General features: G+C 40.3%; 2 protein-coding genes across 4 annotated transcripts in view; one reads left to right on the forward strand and one right to left on the reverse strand.

The window, feature by feature from the left end:
* LOC137980243 (putative serine protease K12H4.7) overlaps positions 1-17,500 on the forward strand; it is a 213,620-nt gene that overhangs the window by 178,805 nt on the left and 17,315 nt on the right. The gene's annotated exons all lie outside the window — the stretch shown is intronic.
* The window catches only part of LOC137980244 (EGF-like repeat and discoidin I-like domain-containing protein 3), a 32,193-nt gene that overhangs the window by 5,794 nt on the left and 8,899 nt on the right, over positions 1-17,500 (reverse strand). For 2 of the 3 annotated variants that reach the window (XM_068827642.1, XM_068827641.1), the window contains exons 2-6: positions 17,433-17,500; positions 16,919-17,036; positions 16,534-16,617; positions 15,823-16,184; positions 3,684-3,743 (exon numbers count right to left, since the gene is read on the reverse strand). The exon at positions 17,433-17,500 is cut by the window's right edge and continues 198 nt beyond it. In XM_068827642.1, the coding sequence (XP_068683743.1) occupies positions 3,684-3,743; positions 15,823-16,184; positions 16,534-16,617; positions 16,919-17,036; positions 17,433-17,500 (692 nt within the window). The remainder of the gene's footprint in view (positions 1-3,683; positions 3,744-15,822; positions 16,185-16,533; positions 16,618-16,918; positions 17,037-17,432) is intronic. The other variant, XM_068827643.1, reaches the window with a different exon arrangement.

Raw genomic sequence — 17,500 nt, forward strand, 5'->3', positions numbered from 1 at the left:
TTGTATTAGGTCAACAACAATTCTATCACTGAGAGCTTTTGCAGTATTTGCTGTCGCTTCGATTGGCGGGATTTGGAGATCAAAGTCTGCACAAATTGTTTTTTTTTTTTTTTTTTTTCATGTGAAGCACAGCAGGGTGACGGAGCTTCATCTTTCAATCAAGGTGGCTAAGGGAGAAATCAATTAAATGAGGTAAGTTTCAAGGAGTTGAAGTTGTGTTTGTGTTATTGCAGAGTGATTTGATTAAAGCACTTCTTAGTTTCAGTGTGAATAATTGAGGCTAAATCTTGACTTGAGAGTGTTTTATTTACAAATTGAGAGTCAATTTGCTGAGAAATCTCCCCTCCCCCAAGCTGAGATTTGCATTATGAACGTTTTCATTCCTTTTATTTTTCAGTGGTTTACAGTTAAGGGTCGCAAAAAATGTGCAGCTTTCAAGATCATCGTTTTCTTCCTTAGTGAGTCTTCGCATTTGACGAATTGTGGCATACTTTCCTAGACTTGGATATCCGCAATCCTTCATCATTTGCCGTTTGTGTCCCTTGCAAAACACATGTATTTTGCTGAAAGTTTCGCTGCTGCAAGTGCTTTGCGTTGAGTAAAATTATTTTTCGTACGATTTTTTTTTTGTTTCGTGTTAAGTGTTTAGCTTTAATGGTTTAGCGAAGGGTGAATTCATGAAGAAAATGAGTCATACGTATACTTTTCAAAATATCCTTGCCCCTCTCTAAAAAATGCCTTCACAACAATGGTAATTTATCCTACTTTCGCTAAAAAGCTCTTTTATGAGCTTAAATAATGTCCAGGAGATTCAACAGTTTGATTTCAGCGACAAGTTTCTAGTTTCCTATGATGTCACTAGCCTTTTTACAAATATCCCTTTATCTGATACGATTGATTTAGCTGTCAACGCCATACGTGACATGAATTCTGACCTAAAACTATTCATCCTAAACAACTCTTCAATTTTGCTACAAGCCACACTCATTTTTTATTCAATGGTTGTTTTTACGATCAAATAGATGGAGTGGCAATGGGTTCACCTTTAGCCCCTGTATTAGCCAATTTCTTCATAGGTCATTATGAAAGGCTTTGGTTGGAAAAATACACCGGTACCCAAGTATTATATTATTGTAGATACCTAGATGACATTATTTGTTGTTTTCAAAAATCTCATGATGCAGATATGTTTTTTCAATACCTTAACAAATGCCATCCCAACATTAAGTTTACAATGGAAATAGAAACAGATGGCAAATTGCCCTTTTTAGATGTACTATTATCCAAGCAGAGATCAAGTAATAATGGATGTTCTTGTATCACTTCTGTTTTTCGAAAAAAGACTTATACTGGTCTACTTACAAATTATTTCAGTTTTACTCCCTTTCAGTACAAAGTAGGGTTAATATAAAATTATCAACACTCTAAATACTATTTTGAAACGTAATCTGTTTCCCAGTTGGTTAATTGACAAGTCTGTTCAAGGTTATCTTAGAAATGTTACTACAAAAGAAGCCCCTAAACGTGATGTATCCAACTGCCATTTTTACAAACTACCTTACATCGGTTTCTATTCATCTTATACCAGAAAGAATATTTCATGTATTATCAACAACTATTGCAAAGATTTAAATGTTAAAGTAATTTTCTCTCCATTCAAATTGTGCAACATTTTTAGTCCAAAGGATTTCATTCCGGATTCTCTCAAATCACGTGTTGTAGACAAATTTACTTGTGCGGGCTGTGGTGCTCGCTACGTTGGTGAAACCAACAGGCATTTCTACACACGTGTAAATGAGCACTTTTTCCGGGATAAAAATTCTCATATTTTCAAGCATCTTAGTGTGTCTAAAAATTGTCACGATAATTGTGATGTTTCTTGCTTCAAAAGTATTGATAATGCTACTTCTCAACTCAAAATCAAAGAGAGTTTCCGAATTGAGCGGTTGAAACCCGAACTCAACAAACAAGTTGATCATGTCAGTTTAGCATTGCACTTTTAAACTTTTACCGTTATGCCAGTTGTGTTCTCTATAATATTGTTGGTTCGTTTGCATTTTACCTACTTGTAACGAACATTTAATCTACAAAGAATCATTGTATTGATACTTATATATATATATATATATATATATATATATATATATATATATATATATACGAATTATCTTCAGTGTATCTTGTAAAAATTTTAATGTTACACACTATGGCTGAAGATGATGTTCGAAACATCGAAACATGTTCCGTATATTTAAAAGTGTGGTTGTAGTTTTTAAAATATTAATAAGACTTGTGCTATCCAGACCATTTAAAAAATAATATATAGATTTAGCCAACCCCTAAAACGGAGCTCCCTGGTTATTTATTCTGAAAACACAAGCTAGTGATATTTCCCCCTAATTTTAAGAGAACTCATTGCGATTACGTGTTTATAACATAAGAGCAAAATTTTCTTGTCACTGTCAAGGCACAACAAAAACCAGTTGGGCAAACGGATTAAAAAAGCACTTGTTCGCTTGCATTTTAGAGCAAAACAAACAAACAAATCAATTTTTTCTCTTATGTCCAAAAGAGTACAGATAATTGTTATTTAATTCCACTCGACAATAAAAATTCGATTTTCGATTGAACTACCTTTTAAAAATACGCATCCACTTTAAATAACGCATCCGTAAAAATAACAAACGGTTTAGTGCCCAAGGGAAGAATTTGTGCCGTAACTTCTTCTACTAAATATGAGCTATTCCTGGTATTCTGTTTTGTCGTTGACGTTCTCTTTCTCTCTCCTTTCGTTTCTGTTCTAGACATAGGTCCTCCAGACATCATGTAACCTTATCGGAGCTTCTAAAGATATGCCAAAAATTGCAATACAGAGAAAAAAGCAGCTCTACGAACTAGGTTACGTTGAATCTAATTTTCTCCAGATTGTTTGTGGAGTTCATCGGGGATCAACCCTTGGAACACTATTATTTCTTCGTTACATAAATGATCTTTCTCTTCAGACATGCTTTCCTTTCGACTTTTTGCTGATGATGCTAATATTTTCTATGCTACAAAAACATCAAAAGATCTTGAGGCAGTTATGAACTCACAACTTCAGAAAGTAATTAACTATTGCAATCTCAATACGTTGTCTATTAACATGAGGAAAGCAAACGTTATGATAATAACATCTCCACAGAAGCCAACTATACACAATATTAATATTTTAAACATTGAACGCAAAACTAGTATCAAATATTTAGGCATTTATTTAGATGAGCATTTGAACTGAAAAACTCAAATAGCACATGTACAAGGCAAACTGACTAAATACCATGGAATCCTCTACCAACTACGGAATTACCTGAATTTAAAGATGTTAAGACAACTGTATTATGCACTTTCTTTACGCTTATCTTAAGTACGGTGCAATGTGTTGGGGCAACAATTATCAGACTAATTTAACTAAGATCTGTACTAAGCAAAATAAATGCATCCGTAGTATTTTTTTTGAAAACAAACAATAGCCCTCTTTCCGATATTACCAAATCCTTAAAATCTTAAAATTCGAAAATGTTGTTAAATTCAAAATCTGCTGACAGGCATTTAAATTATACAACAATCCATCAACTGTTCCAGCAATCTTCCATAAATTGTTAACACCTACAACAACTGTCTACTCTTATAACACCAGAACTAACATGGGCAAATTTACTTTTAAGGACTCTGCTTCTGTCATGTGGGAAACTGTCCCCTTGGCACTAAAAAAGGCAAAAACATTTAACAAGTTTAAGAAACTTTATAAGGCCCACCTGATCTCTTGTCAATCAAATAATATATGTTCTGTTTAATGGTCAAATGTATAGTGCGTAACTATCTAATAGAGTTCAAAATAATAATAATAATATCAATAATAATAATAATTGTCTGCTTATATTTTTGTCTTTGTTGTCGCTGCTTTTGTTGCTGTCGATGATGACGTGTTGTCCTTTTCTTTTTGTTTTTGTTTGTAGTTGTTGTTTGTTTGTATGTTCTTTTTTTGTTTTGTTTTGCTAAGTTTGTCCTGTTTAGATTTGTCGCTTGAATCAGTATATCTCTAACATGCTTAATTTATATACATGTAATTTTCTTCTGTAGATTAGTCCTAGGCTCTACAAACATTTTGTACTATATCTCAGTAAATCTCAGTTTCATTTCCTCGTTTACTGAAAAGTAGGTGGAGGTCAACTAGAAAGCCTTCGCTATTTTGACCGCCATACACATTTTGTAACCTTTATTGTAATTATTTTATCTTGTAATCATGTGCTGTGACTACATGTTACTTTTATGTAAATAGTGTGAAATAAATGAATCATGAACCATGGCTTTTTTTTTGCCGAAAAGCCGAAGAAGTCGCACTCGGACGCCACCGTAGCCGGGTTCCGGTCGACAAAGATAAACACAAAAGAGTATTGGAATTGAAAAAACATCTGACAGAATTTTTGGGATTGAAGAAGCAAGCTCTTCAGTTTCGAATTGGTGGTTTCTCGCTAAAGCTCTTTCACCTGACAAAATTGTCCACGGGCAAATGCGAGAACTTTGCTATAGTAACAGATGGACAGTGGCAACTAGAACTATAGCTGATGAGGGCAGCAGTGAGCTCAACGGTAAGTTGTAGAACGGTCTTTTAGTCTGAACAGTTTTGGTACAATCGTGAACGAGTCTATAAAGCGTCCATCCAGATGGGCAGCAAAGTACTATACGCATGACCGGGTCGTACTATCCTGACCCTCAATCTGCCGTGCCCCTTTCAGCTGTTACAACGATGGCACCTTTGCCAAGTTAAGGAATAACACCAGGAATGAAGGAATTGATGTAAGAATGGTTAGAGAGGTACAGACCAGGCCTTGCCGCCTGCTGTCTACGCTGTTCAACCCACCGGCAACGAGTCTGAAGAGAGACTTCCATTCCCTGAGGAAATTGATATCATTTGATCAAGATGTTCGAGGATCACAAAGAGGTACAAATTGATGAATATGAGACAGATTCTGATGACGATGAAACCGAAAATAAAGAGCTTGTCAGGATATTACCCGATCCAGCAGAGCTTTTAGTGTATTTATGCGTCTCGACGTGTTATTAGTAAATGACAGTTGTCTGTATGACGCTTGCAACGATATTATTACTTCAAGAGAGGATACTGGGACGGAGAAGCTGGGGTATATGATTTCACAATGACATCATCAAGTTCTTAAATGAAAATCGCAAGGTGTTTTGAATTTTTATCTATAGGAGGTTGAAGATGACCTAGAAATAAATATTTTTTGAAATTTCCAGTTCCATGACTTCTTTCCTTTCGAAATTACAGCGTTTTGTCACCTTGCGTGACACCATGCTACAAAGTTATTTGGTTGAAAACAATGTCTATGGCTATGAATCTCAGCAGTCTGAGCGTTACTAGTACATTAGGAGATGTATTCATACACATTTATTTTATTTCATGAGTGAAATGTGAGCGCTTCCATCGTTCGTGTTGATTTCTGGCCGCCATATTGTGTACAACAGTGGTGCACCAACATGGCGGCTCAATACAAAACTTTATAAAGTTGCTTCATTTATGAATGTGTCTCCTAACCCATTCCAGTATTTGACTTATTTAATTGAAAGGTGGATGTGTCTTTGAAATGGATCGTACTACGTACTTTGACAGCCGCCTTGACGTTTATACAGTTCTCGCCGTTTGCCGACCTTGTTGTTCAGTTTCTCTTTATGACTGGCGGCTTTACTATCCATGTTTGGCTATGGCTATAGTGAAGGAAGTTGTTAGTATCTATCGCACTGGAGAGGAGAAGCCCATAGAAAGATACAAGGATAATAATAATAATAATGATAATAATAACGGTTTAATATCAGTACGTCCATGGTATGGCTCTTCGCCTAATATTAGAGTAAAATAGGGAACTTAAGAATTTTCATAAATCTGAAATTTGAATTTATAAAAAGCTAGGTAATAAACAGTAAAATGTAATTATACAATATGTACATTAAATTTAAAACTAGTTAAGAAATTATTCCGCCCTATTTCGGCAGCGCTCCCTTAAAATACATAATGTTTGCTTACTATAAGATTTAAAATTATCACAGCATTTAACATGAGATGGGAGAGAATTGAAGAGGGCTGCCGCGCTATACTGAAAAGTGTGCGAGGCATAGGGAACAAATAGATTTATGGTACTTGATGACCATAAATTTGAGCAATGTCTTACTTGCTCAAGCTGAAGGTTTCCGGGCCAATCATGAGAGTATATTGCTTTGTGCGCGGCCTTTAGAACGTGCCACTCTCTACGTTCTTTCATAGGCAACCAACCTGACTTAAGAATAGAGTCAATATTGTTCAGATAGCGTCCAAAAACAAAACTGGATACCGCAAACTGGATGCGCTGTAACCTTATTAAAAGGCAATCAGTAATTGTATAGAATATGACACCATTAAAGTCTAGGCGAGATAGAACCAGACATTCAACTAAATTTTTTCTAAGATGGTAGTTTGTAAAGTTCTTGATTTTCCTCAGCGCAGCTAGGACACCATAACAAGATGAAGCGAGATGCTTGACATGATCATCCCACAGGTATCGCACATGTGAACGCCAAGTAGTTTAATAGAGTGAACACGCTCGCGCGTTTGTCTCTTATAGGTAGATGTATAGGACGTTGAGCCAGAGAATGCTAAGACGTCATCTGAGGAGTTGACAACAACATGCACTTAGTTTTTACGGGGTTCAGCGCCGAATTGGAATCCTGGGACTAGTTTGTGATACTTGCAAGAGTCTCATTCATGTCCACAGCTCTTGAGTCTAACTCCTTGACATTAAAGTGGCTGTACAGTGAGGTGTCGTCCGCATACTTGACGCATTCCTTAGATGGTGGAGTGACCTCCTGTAGATCTGACACATATAAGTTAAATATCATCGGTCCCAGAATGGACCTTGGCCCTGTGAAACGCCATACTGAGATGACTGGTACGAGGACCTCCTATCGTTTATCTGCACGAACTGGGAGCGGCCACATAGATAGCTCAGGAGCCACTTGAGAAAGGGTTTCGAGAAACCGAGCGTGTAGAACTTTACGATGGTCGCGCTAAAGGATATGGTGTCCAAAGCCTTGAAATCGGTAAAGATCACGAATATTTTTCCTTTCTTCAAAAGTATTTTGATTGACTTTCTTGGCCTGAATGACCAGGCCAGGAAATTTGGTTTGGTGCCGTTTCACCTGAAACTTTATCGGCTGGCAAAAGTTAATGAGAAAGGGAAAAATTATGCCCTATCAACTTAAAAACAACTGGAGCTGGAATTGCCCTTCTTGTTTGGCTCGGATTGGAAAGCGAACTAAACGGTAAGTAGTCTTAAAATGGCCCATTATTGTCTTGACGCGATAATGGGTTTTATGCAAGGGCGGGGCCTTATTTTATCTTATTGGTACAAGCTGCAGAGGTTGATAGCCATAACGATAATGGGCTACACCACACGCGGAGCGAGCTACAAATTCGTGACCTCTGCTATCCCTCGCCCCTTTTTCTGCCAGCGCCGATCGTGTTAGCTGTTTAGCTTTCCAGGCTTACTTCACTTTCTTTCGTTGGAAACAGGCAAGTTCAACTTTTGTAGCCCTAACGTTTACTCAAATAAGGGTGTTTATCATTACTTTGGCTATCGGTAAGCTTCGGTTTACCTTGCTGTTAGTGCCCGCTCTTTTTTCTACCTCTATGGCTAAACATCGCGTGCTAATAATCGGGCACTCTTTCGTTCACCGACTATCGGCGTTCGTGCAGAAGAAGCGGCACAAGCATGCGTTTACCAGCCTTAGTGATTTTGCGGATATTCATTTTCATGGCGTTGGGGGCCGCACAATCGAGAAATTTCGTAAGTTTGACTTAGAAGTCGTGCGTCAAATTGCTCCCAAGATCATTATTTTAGAGCTTGGGTCCAATGATCTTGTGAAGCTCGCACCTGAGACTGTTGGCTCAGAGCTAGAAAATTTAGTTCGAGATTTACATGATATACACTCAGTTGAAGTTGTTGTAGTAGGCCAAGTTCTGCGGCGACTTACGCGGGACTCAGTGGAGTTTAATTATAAAGTGGGCCAGCTCCATCAATATCTTAAGGTAGTGCTAGAACATTTGCCTTTTTGTTATTACTGGCGACACCGAGGTTTCTGGAACTGCAAACGAGACCTTTATTTACCTGATGGGGTCCATCTAAACCATTTAGGTTACTATAAATTTACGCGTAGTATTCGGGGAGCTGTTTTGAAGGCTGTAAAGTTAGTGGGTGTGTCCGTCGATTAAGTCAATCGTCACGGGCCATTGTTGCCCTCGTGATTTTATTTTTTAGCGGCGGTACCACAAAATATTCAATATACGCATCCTAATCATGTATACAGTTTTCGCAGGCTATTATATTGGAATTTGTAATTACTTGCACTTGACACTTTTGGCGTAATTAGTGTGTTATCACCTGGCGGCTATTGTTATACTACATTAGTGTAACCAACACACTCAGGCCATTATAGGCCGTTTATAGTCCTCTTGAAATGTCTCGGATTGTATTGCACTCTACATTTATGGCGTAATTAGTGTGTTATCACCTGGCGGCTATTGGTATACTGCAATAGTGTGCCCAACACACTTAGGCCATTATAGGACAACCGTCCTTTTTGAAATGTCTCGGATTTTTGATTTTGTTATGTTGCCTGCTTCTATATGTACTTGACATTCATTGGCTTTCGCATAAGCCTTTACTGAATGTCTCGGATCTCTTTATCCTGATTTATTTGTGGCATTTGATTCATTGGCTTACATGCTTCCAGCCTGCTAGGGCAAGGGAAGCACACCCACCAATTTTGAGCTTCGCAGCGTCTTAATAGGATATACGCTTGAGTAATATAATTTCAATTTTTCATAAGCATGCCTCCTAAACGAGCCTCTGAGCGCCGGTCATCAAAAAGTACCACACCTGCGGTAGCGGTGAAACAGCAGCGATCAGAGGGTCAGTCAGCGTCCTTGCCTGAGAGCACAACGCCTACTCCTCAGTTCAGCCCCACAGTCCTGGGTGAGATCATTTCCACCGCGATATCGGGGGCCTTACAGTCAGCCGGCCTCGGCATCCTAAATATCTCTCCCGCAGTTGGCGAACAAAGGATTAGTAATCCGTCCATGCCACAGCCCACCGTGGTTGAAGATGCCGCCTCGAGGGAGATTGCAGAACTGACGAACGCCGTGGCTCCGGGTAGGCTAACCTTTGCGTCCGAGAAGCCGGACGACACGTTTTCCAGTGTCACTTTTGACCTCGAGTCTCGCGTCTCGGATCGTGTCAAGGCAAAGATATGGGCCAACGAATACGTTGACTTCGCGTCTCTCCTCTCCGTAGGAGGAGTCCAAATATCGATTATCTGTCACTCATAGCCATGATCAGCCTAGCGCCCAAACGGCGCGGTTTATCCATTGATCAATGGGTGACTGCATTTAATGTGTTTGTAGCCGTTTATACCATTAGGGTTCCTAATGCGATAAGTTCTCTGATGAAGTATTGTGAGGTGGTCAGGGACATTGCAGCAAAACAAGGCAACTGGCGATATTATGACGAGCAGTTCCGATTTCTTCGCCAGTCTAAACCTGACCGATACCCATGGGATAACGTGGCTTGGGAATTATGGCACCAGGCTATGCATAGCTCCCTCATCACCTCACGCCAAAATTTCAACTATGATTTTCGAGCTAGACGGCCCAACCAACGTCCCTTTCAGTCCTTTCCCCGAGGGGTTTGTTGGAGATTTCATTCCGGTCAGTTCTGCAGGTGCTGAAATTTCAAACACTCCTGCTTCAAGTGTGGGGCAGTCCATCCCGCAAGCCAATGCAGTGCCAACAGAGGGCACAGTAACCCAAACAATGCAGCCCCTAGCATACCCTCTGGGAGTGACAGTCAGGGACGAACATCGGTTGCTGAGCCACGGGTCAACACCGGTAAGGCCCGACCGTCTCGCCTTTTATCTTAAGGGTTATAACAACGTAACCTCGAACTATCTTATTCAAGGCTTTTTTCACGGTTTTTCAATACGATATTTTGGTTCTCTCCTTGCAATTCGATCCCCAAATCTGAAGAGCGCCATGGACAATCCTACTAGCGTAAATGATAAATTGTCAAAAGAGCTCGCAGAGGGCAGAACTGTAAGTCCGTTTGATTCGCCTCCCTTTGAAACTTTCAGGGTATCGCCCCTAGGCATCGTTCCCAAAAAATTGCCAGGGGAATTTCGGCTAATTCATTTGTCTTACCCGGAGGGGTTATTTGTTAATGATGGTATACCTAAAGAGTTAGCCACCGTAAAATATGCCTCTATCGATGATGCTGTTCGGCTCATTAAAGCAATAGGAAAGGGCTGTTTTCTGGCTAAGACAGATATTAAATCCGCTTTTCGTATTATTCCCGTAGCCCCCCGCGATTTTCCATTGCTCGGAATGGAATGGCAAGGGAAATTCTATTTTGACGAATGCCTGCCCATGGGGTGCTCGTCGTCCTGTAATATTTTTGAATCATTCAGCACTGCGTTAGAATGGATTGCTAAAGATAAATTACGAGCGTCGTCGGTCATACATATTTTAGATGACTTCTTATTTATTGGGCCTTCTGAGGCACTGAAAATGTCAGGTAGACCTAGATAATTTTCTTTGCGTTTGCCGTCGTATAGGCGTTCCGATAGCGGACGAAAAAACTATGGGCCCAACCAATGCTTTGCAATTCGCGGGGATTACCTTAGATACGGCTTTGTAGGAGGCTCGTGTTCCAGAAGGCAAGCTTGCCAAATGCCGTACCCAATTGGCTGATTTTTGTTCTCGAAAAAGCGTTACTCTGAAAGAGCTGCAATCTTTAAGAGGGCTTCTCAATTTTGCCTGCTGTGTTGTGGTTCCTGGTCGTGCTTTTCTGCGCCGTTTGATCGACTTGACTAGAGGTATCCGAAAACCCACCCATCACGTCCGATTAACGAAGGAATGTAAACACGAACTCAACGTATGGCTGGAATTTTTGAGCGTGTACAATGGCAAATCCTTTTTCCTCGGTTCGCGGTGGGCCACTTCCCAAAATCTCCATTTATTTACGGACGCGGCTGGTTCCTTGGGTTACGCCGCAATATTTGGAAAACATTGGTGTTTTGGAGAGTGGCCCTCCGCTTGGAAACAATTCAATATCGCTATCTTAGAGTTTTTTCCGATTGTCCTGGCTCTTGAGATTTGGGGACCACTTATGCGTGAGTAAAGTATTGTTTTCTTTTCGGATAATCAGGCAGTTGTTGAGATAATCAATAGGCAAACTTCTAAAGATCGTTCAGTTATGGCTTTGCTTAGGCACTTTGTTCTCTGCACTCTTAAATACAACATTTTATTTCGTGCTAAACACATTGCTGGTCGCGTTAACCGCGAGAGCGATGCTTTATCTCGCTTACAGGTGGAGAAATTCAGATCACTAGCTCCTTACGCAGACGAACAACCGACACCGGTTCCAGCGGGCTTACTACCCCACAACTGGTGCATCACTTGAATGACCTCCTGCACTCAGCCATTACCGGGGGTTCGCGTAAGACTTACCAAAGGGCTTGGACGACATATGTCGATTTTTCATCTGAATTTTGCGAGTCGCATGCCTCGCTTCTTCCGGTCTCGGTAAACAATTTAGCTTTGTTTATATCCTATCTGTCAGCGAGGAAGTTTGCATCTTCGACAATCTCGACATATGTCTCCGCGTTAGGTTACGTGCACAAGTTAGCTAATTTTCCTGACCCCACTAAGAATTTTTTGGTGCAGAAGATTCTAGCGGCTCACAGTAAGCTATACTCTGCACCAGATGTTAGGCTTCCGATAACACGTGGCGTGTTGCAACGTTTAGTGCTCGCGCTAAATCATACCAACTCATCCGCATATCAAAGGCTGTTGTTCCAAACCATGTTTTTGGTGGCCTTCTATGGCTTTTTTCGAGTAGGAGAACTCACGGCCAAGGGTGCGAATCTGAAACCTTTAGTTCAAATACAAAACCTTACTTTCCAGTTTAAAGACAATTGCGTGACCGCCGCGACAATTGTCATCGCTGACTACAAACATAACTCTAGTAGGCGCCCATTTTCAGTTGTCTTGGACTGCGCAACGGGAACAGATTTTTGCCCAGTGAATTATTTACAACGTTATTGTTCTATGCGGGGTACCACTCCGGGTGCCTTGTTCTGCTTCGCCGATGGTTCTCCGGTTAAAACTAGCCATTTTGCACAGCAACTTCGGCAAGCCCTAAATTTTTGTGGACTCGATTCATCCAAATACAAATCCCAATCTTTCCGGATAGGCGCCGCATCTTCGGCGGCTGACAACGGCTTATCAGACGGTCAGATTCGCCACCTTGGCCGTTGGAAATCCGATGCATTTAAGCTATACATTCGTCAACCTTCCGAAGGGTTTAAGATTTAAGCTCGCCTTTCAGTCAGGGGCTGGGGCAATAATTTCATTTTGTAACCTTCGTTGAACTACTTCAACTGTTAGCTGTAGATCACTGCTCGCCTTTCAGACATGGGCTGGGGCGATAATTAGAGTAGTTGTTCCTGTATAATTTTGACTTGGTTATTTCAGCTTGATTCCGACAAGAGCCGACATGGGCCGTGTTTGTCTAATAGTGCTCTTATTAGTGTTTATACGATAATTACGATGCCGTTGGAAACCCGGTGCCTTTAAGCTATTCATTTCTCAACATTCGGAAGGGTTTAAGACTTACGCTCGCCTTTCAGTCAGGGGCTGGGGCAATAATAGTATTTTGTAATTTTCGTTAACCTACTTCAACTGTTTGCTGTAGATCAATGCTCGTCTTTCAGACACGGGCAGGGGCGGCAATTTTAGCCAAGTAGTTCCTATATCATTTTGATTTGGTTATTTCAGCTTGATTCCGACAAAAGCCGGCATGTGCCGTTTTTGTCTAATAGTGCTATTATTAGTGTTTATTTTATTATTCCGATGTCTTATCGCGTGACCAGGGTCAGTTTGCCTGTCTGACTCGGGCTAGGGCAACAAGTTTTAACTCGTGACAACTAGCCTTTGGCCGTAAGGGCTTCAGGGACATGTCAGAGAATGGCCTGGTGTTCCTGATGCCTGAATAGTGTGTATCCATCATCTATAGATTTGGTCTTTTTCTGCTGTAAGTATTTTCATAGTGCGTGCGTGCCTGCGGCTTGGGTTGGGCCTCGCCACAGGATGTGGCTTGTGGCTGTTTTTCGCCGCAACTTTATTCACTGAATCAAATAGAGGGATGTTTAATTCACTAATTTGACACATGTCACGTTTGAATGGTTCGAAATAAACGCCACATGAGTGGCCAATTTAATCCAAATAAAGGCGTCCGTGATTCAGTGACTTCTAGCCGCATGCACGACCGCAATTATAGCCCTTTTATTTTAGTCTTTAGTGCGCTAGGTTTATATTATTTTTTAGGCGCCGCTCTCGGCATAAATTCAAATACGGTGAAACGAGTCAAAAACAGAAAGCATGTAACTCAGCATTTGCTTTTGATGTGCTTGCAGGTTGGCTCAAGTAGCGTCAGCTAGGTATGTGGTTTTAATTTCGCTGGTGTTAAGAGCGCTGGACTTGAAAGTTTTGGAATTTTATGAAGATACAAAAAAATCGTAAATGGCTGGAACCCAGGAGTCATATCATACCTAAGTGTCACAGTGTCGTCTAAGATGTTAAGGACGTTCGCGCCCAAAACGTTCCCACGTACAGATTTTTTAAAGACTTGCCACGCAGAAAGCCAATGATCTACTTTTGCCAAAAAGGCAAAAAAAATGGGGGGTCACCGTGCTCGTTTTCGAGATCCTGACGTGCACTTTTAGAAGCTTGCGTTGTTTTAAGACGATCTTTGCTTACAACTGTCAGCAATAAAAAAGCTACATTAGTGAGATTTAGATCAGGTAAACGTACTCAATTCAACATAACTCATACAACTAAACAAACTTTTGCAGCTGATGTCTTTTTCTGATGTAATATAGACCTTGAAAAACGATACATATTAGTCTAAGAAAGAAAACTTCGGTCGTACGAGAGCATAAAAGGCGAAATATTTGTCACTTCTCACCTACAGATTTTTTTGTTTTTTGTTAAAATAGACAAAATCAGAAAAAGAAGTGATCTACGGAAAGAAAAATGGGGGTCACCGAGCATTCAAGAGAGTAAAATCGCTGCGAAGTTCTCAAAACGATTGTTTTTTCGCACTGTCACGCCATTGCGTGACATTTCCGAGAAGACCTGGGTCCACAGCTATCCCATAATGCCACGTGCTTTCACGTTCCATTCTTGTGGAAAATGTTTGCACCTTTAGCATCGTGTTTACCTTCGCGGTCTGCGATCCATGACGTATGCGTGACATGCGTGAAAAAATGCGCAGTAGCAATGGGCGCGAACGTCCTTAAGCCTGGTTTTCACTATCGACGCAAGCATAAGCACAAGAAGCATACGCAAACTCCGTAGCTTTTAGTTTATTTAGAGCCTTTTATTCATAGACACTAATTAACAACAAGTAATTGCGCCTGCGTGTGCTGCTTGTGCTTATGCTTGCGTCGCTAGTGAAAACCAGGCCTTATTGGTTGTCTGTAAGTTAAGTCGTGTTGTTATTCGCCGTGAAAACTGTAAATAGTGATTTGTGCGTTTCGATCCATCTTTTGTTTGTTAGATGTCCGTAGATGTATTGCTAGTGAAAATAGGTGAGTTCATAATAGCAGAGTAAATTAGCGACCCTCTATTAACAGAAATTCGTACTTTTACTGGCAACAGTTTTTCAGTTTACAAATAACATTAGAATGCCGAACCAGTGTAGAACAATGGTATGGTGATGGTTTCGAGCCCTGTTCAAGCCTGTAGTTTTTGTAGGCTTTCTTCCAATTTCTTAAGTTGCTACTTATTGAGATGATCCTTCTTTAATTTCCTGTATTTTAATTTTCGCAATTCAAATATCTGTACATTTCTGTGTATATCATTCATTCGTTCACCTTTTACGGGGTATACCTCAACATAAACTTAGAAGAGACCACCAGCTCCCAGCGGATAGCTGAAATCGTAGAGCTCTGCAGGGCAAATGCACAGTCGTGGTCATAAGTTCAAGCCCCATTTAAGCCTGGAGTTTTTCCAGGCTTTCTTGCTGAAAGGTTAACTGTGATGACCTCTCACTCTCGTCTATTTTCGCAACCATATATTCTGTTTCATGCCTAAACTATACTGTTAGTAGTGATAATGGGATTGAGTGGAGTCCAACTCGGTCTGTAATCATGCGAGTGATGACAAAATCGGACGACCGCACAGCAGGAATCCGATGTGTTTATTACGGGTATGATTACAGACCGAATTGGACAACACCAAGTCCTCTTACCAATTAATCATAGAAATTACAATTTCCGAGAAAAGAAGAATAGCCAAGTTGTGAGAGAAAGGCGAAATTTAATTTGCATTAATTAAAAGACTGACAAAGGAGGCGCAAATTGTTTAATGTCGCTCTGAAAGAAAGAAAGAAAGAAAGAAAGAAAGAAAGAAAGCCCCAAGTGTAGGAGTCTTTACACTGTTTCTACGGTGATTGAAACCTTGGTTGTGATTGGTTGACTGAAACTACAACTTTGAATGTGATTGGCTTACTGAACTGCCCGACAAAAACTGTCCGATAACAACTTGGCAAGTGAATTTGCGGAAAAAAAATTCGAGGAAATTGTAATTTTTATGATTAGTTAATTTTATCAAATTCAGTCAGGAAACAGTCGTAAGGTGGATAGATAAAAAAGAACAAGTAATAACATCTTCACCTTGGATATGCCTTGCCCCTGTTCATGGTAGTATTTAAAGTTTACTCCATCGTTACTGTACTGAAGCTTGTAACTCTCCACCCATTGGTTGTGAGCAGAGCTCCAGTCTTGGTTATAATTTCTTCCTTGCGTTTCGACATGTCTGATATCTGTTTCCACACTTTCTAGATCAACTTGAAGCCATTGATTTTGGTCATTACTCCTGGCTGCCCATCCCCCCGACTTGATTGAGCCTCCCTGGGTATCCTCTTGGAAGTAAAGTCTTCCATGATGGGCGGCATGATTGGCATCCTGTTCTGAGGAAGCACTTATCTGTGCATCGGATATCCCACCATTCTGTATCCCAAGAGCACTGGAGCATTCTGACCGTGAAAATAAAAGTTGTAATTAAAACATTGCCTCATGTTTATCACATTGTAGGGTTAAACCTTTTTCAACCACAAAGGACCAAAGTTTGTTGAAGCCTGCAACTCGGGAATAGATACCAAGTTGTTTCGCAATGGATTTCAAATCAAGCTCTTTGGTTGCTGGTAATCGATTATGGGATACCGAAAAACAAAAACAAAATCACACCAAATCTGAAAAATACACATTTGTTTTAAACTGAAATAAATGCTTTCCAAATTTCAGGTTCACAATGTGAGAAAGTAGCAATGATAACACCACCAAAATAGAAAGAAACATGGGCATTAATAACTGTATTTGACAGACCTTTGCAGATGAACGAACCATTCTCATTGACACATTTCATGTTTGATGTGCAAATGTGTAAGTCGAGCATACATTCATCCAAATCTGCCGGTAAGGATTTTAAAAGTGACAACAGAGTTAAAACAATTCTTCCACCTTGTTTGCAAGTTTCTTATTATAAATTTGTTGCTTCCAAAACTACCCCTTCCCCTCCAGCAGACCTCCATCCATCTTGCAAAAATGATGATTAATATCAATGCTCTCGTTGTTGCCTTAGAAAAACGGAAAAAGAAAACAACTTTAAAATGACCAAGAGCATTATCTTTCGTTATGAAAAGTCCTTTCCATTATTTCGTTTTGGGAAAAACGGTCACGTTAAAAGCTGCATTCTGAAGAGATTACGTACGTTCGTTACAGTGGCTCCCCTGATATCCGTCATGGCAAACACATTTGTATCCTTTTTCGGTGAACCCAACTTGACAAAACTTACTATGACTATTACAAGGGTCGTTGTGGCAGTGGTCCTAAAGTTTAAGAAAAAAAGAAAGGTAGGTTGACATCTTCAAAGGAACAGCAAGATAAGAGGAGAATTTAGACACATTTTCGAGTTAAACGTCCAGTTATAGGACAATATAAGCAACGCATATATTTCAATTCCCCGCTAGCAGAGGTCTCTTTTTCTTTTTCTGGGTTGACGAGTACGGGAGAAGAGACCTCTGCCATGGGTCGAAATTCACTGTGTTGAGCATGCACGGCGGTTACTTAGTGGCCGAATCCTTAAGTCATACTTCATGTTGTGTGGGCTCACTTAACAACAGCGGAATTATTGTAAAGGGATGCTCAGGACAGTGGGCTCAAATCACAGTCAGCAAACAAATCATGGGACCTCTTTATTATTCAATAATATTTCCTGCAGGTACCTTTACTGCGTGATGCGAATAGTTCAGTCTTTCCTCCAGAACAGTGTCCAAGGAGCTTTCATAAGTTG

Source organism: Montipora foliosa, chromosome 12 (genome assembly GCF_036669935.1).
Source record: "Montipora foliosa isolate CH-2021 chromosome 12, ASM3666993v2, whole genome shotgun sequence".
Lineage (NCBI taxonomy): Eukaryota > Metazoa > Cnidaria > Anthozoa > Scleractinia > Acroporidae > Montipora > Montipora foliosa.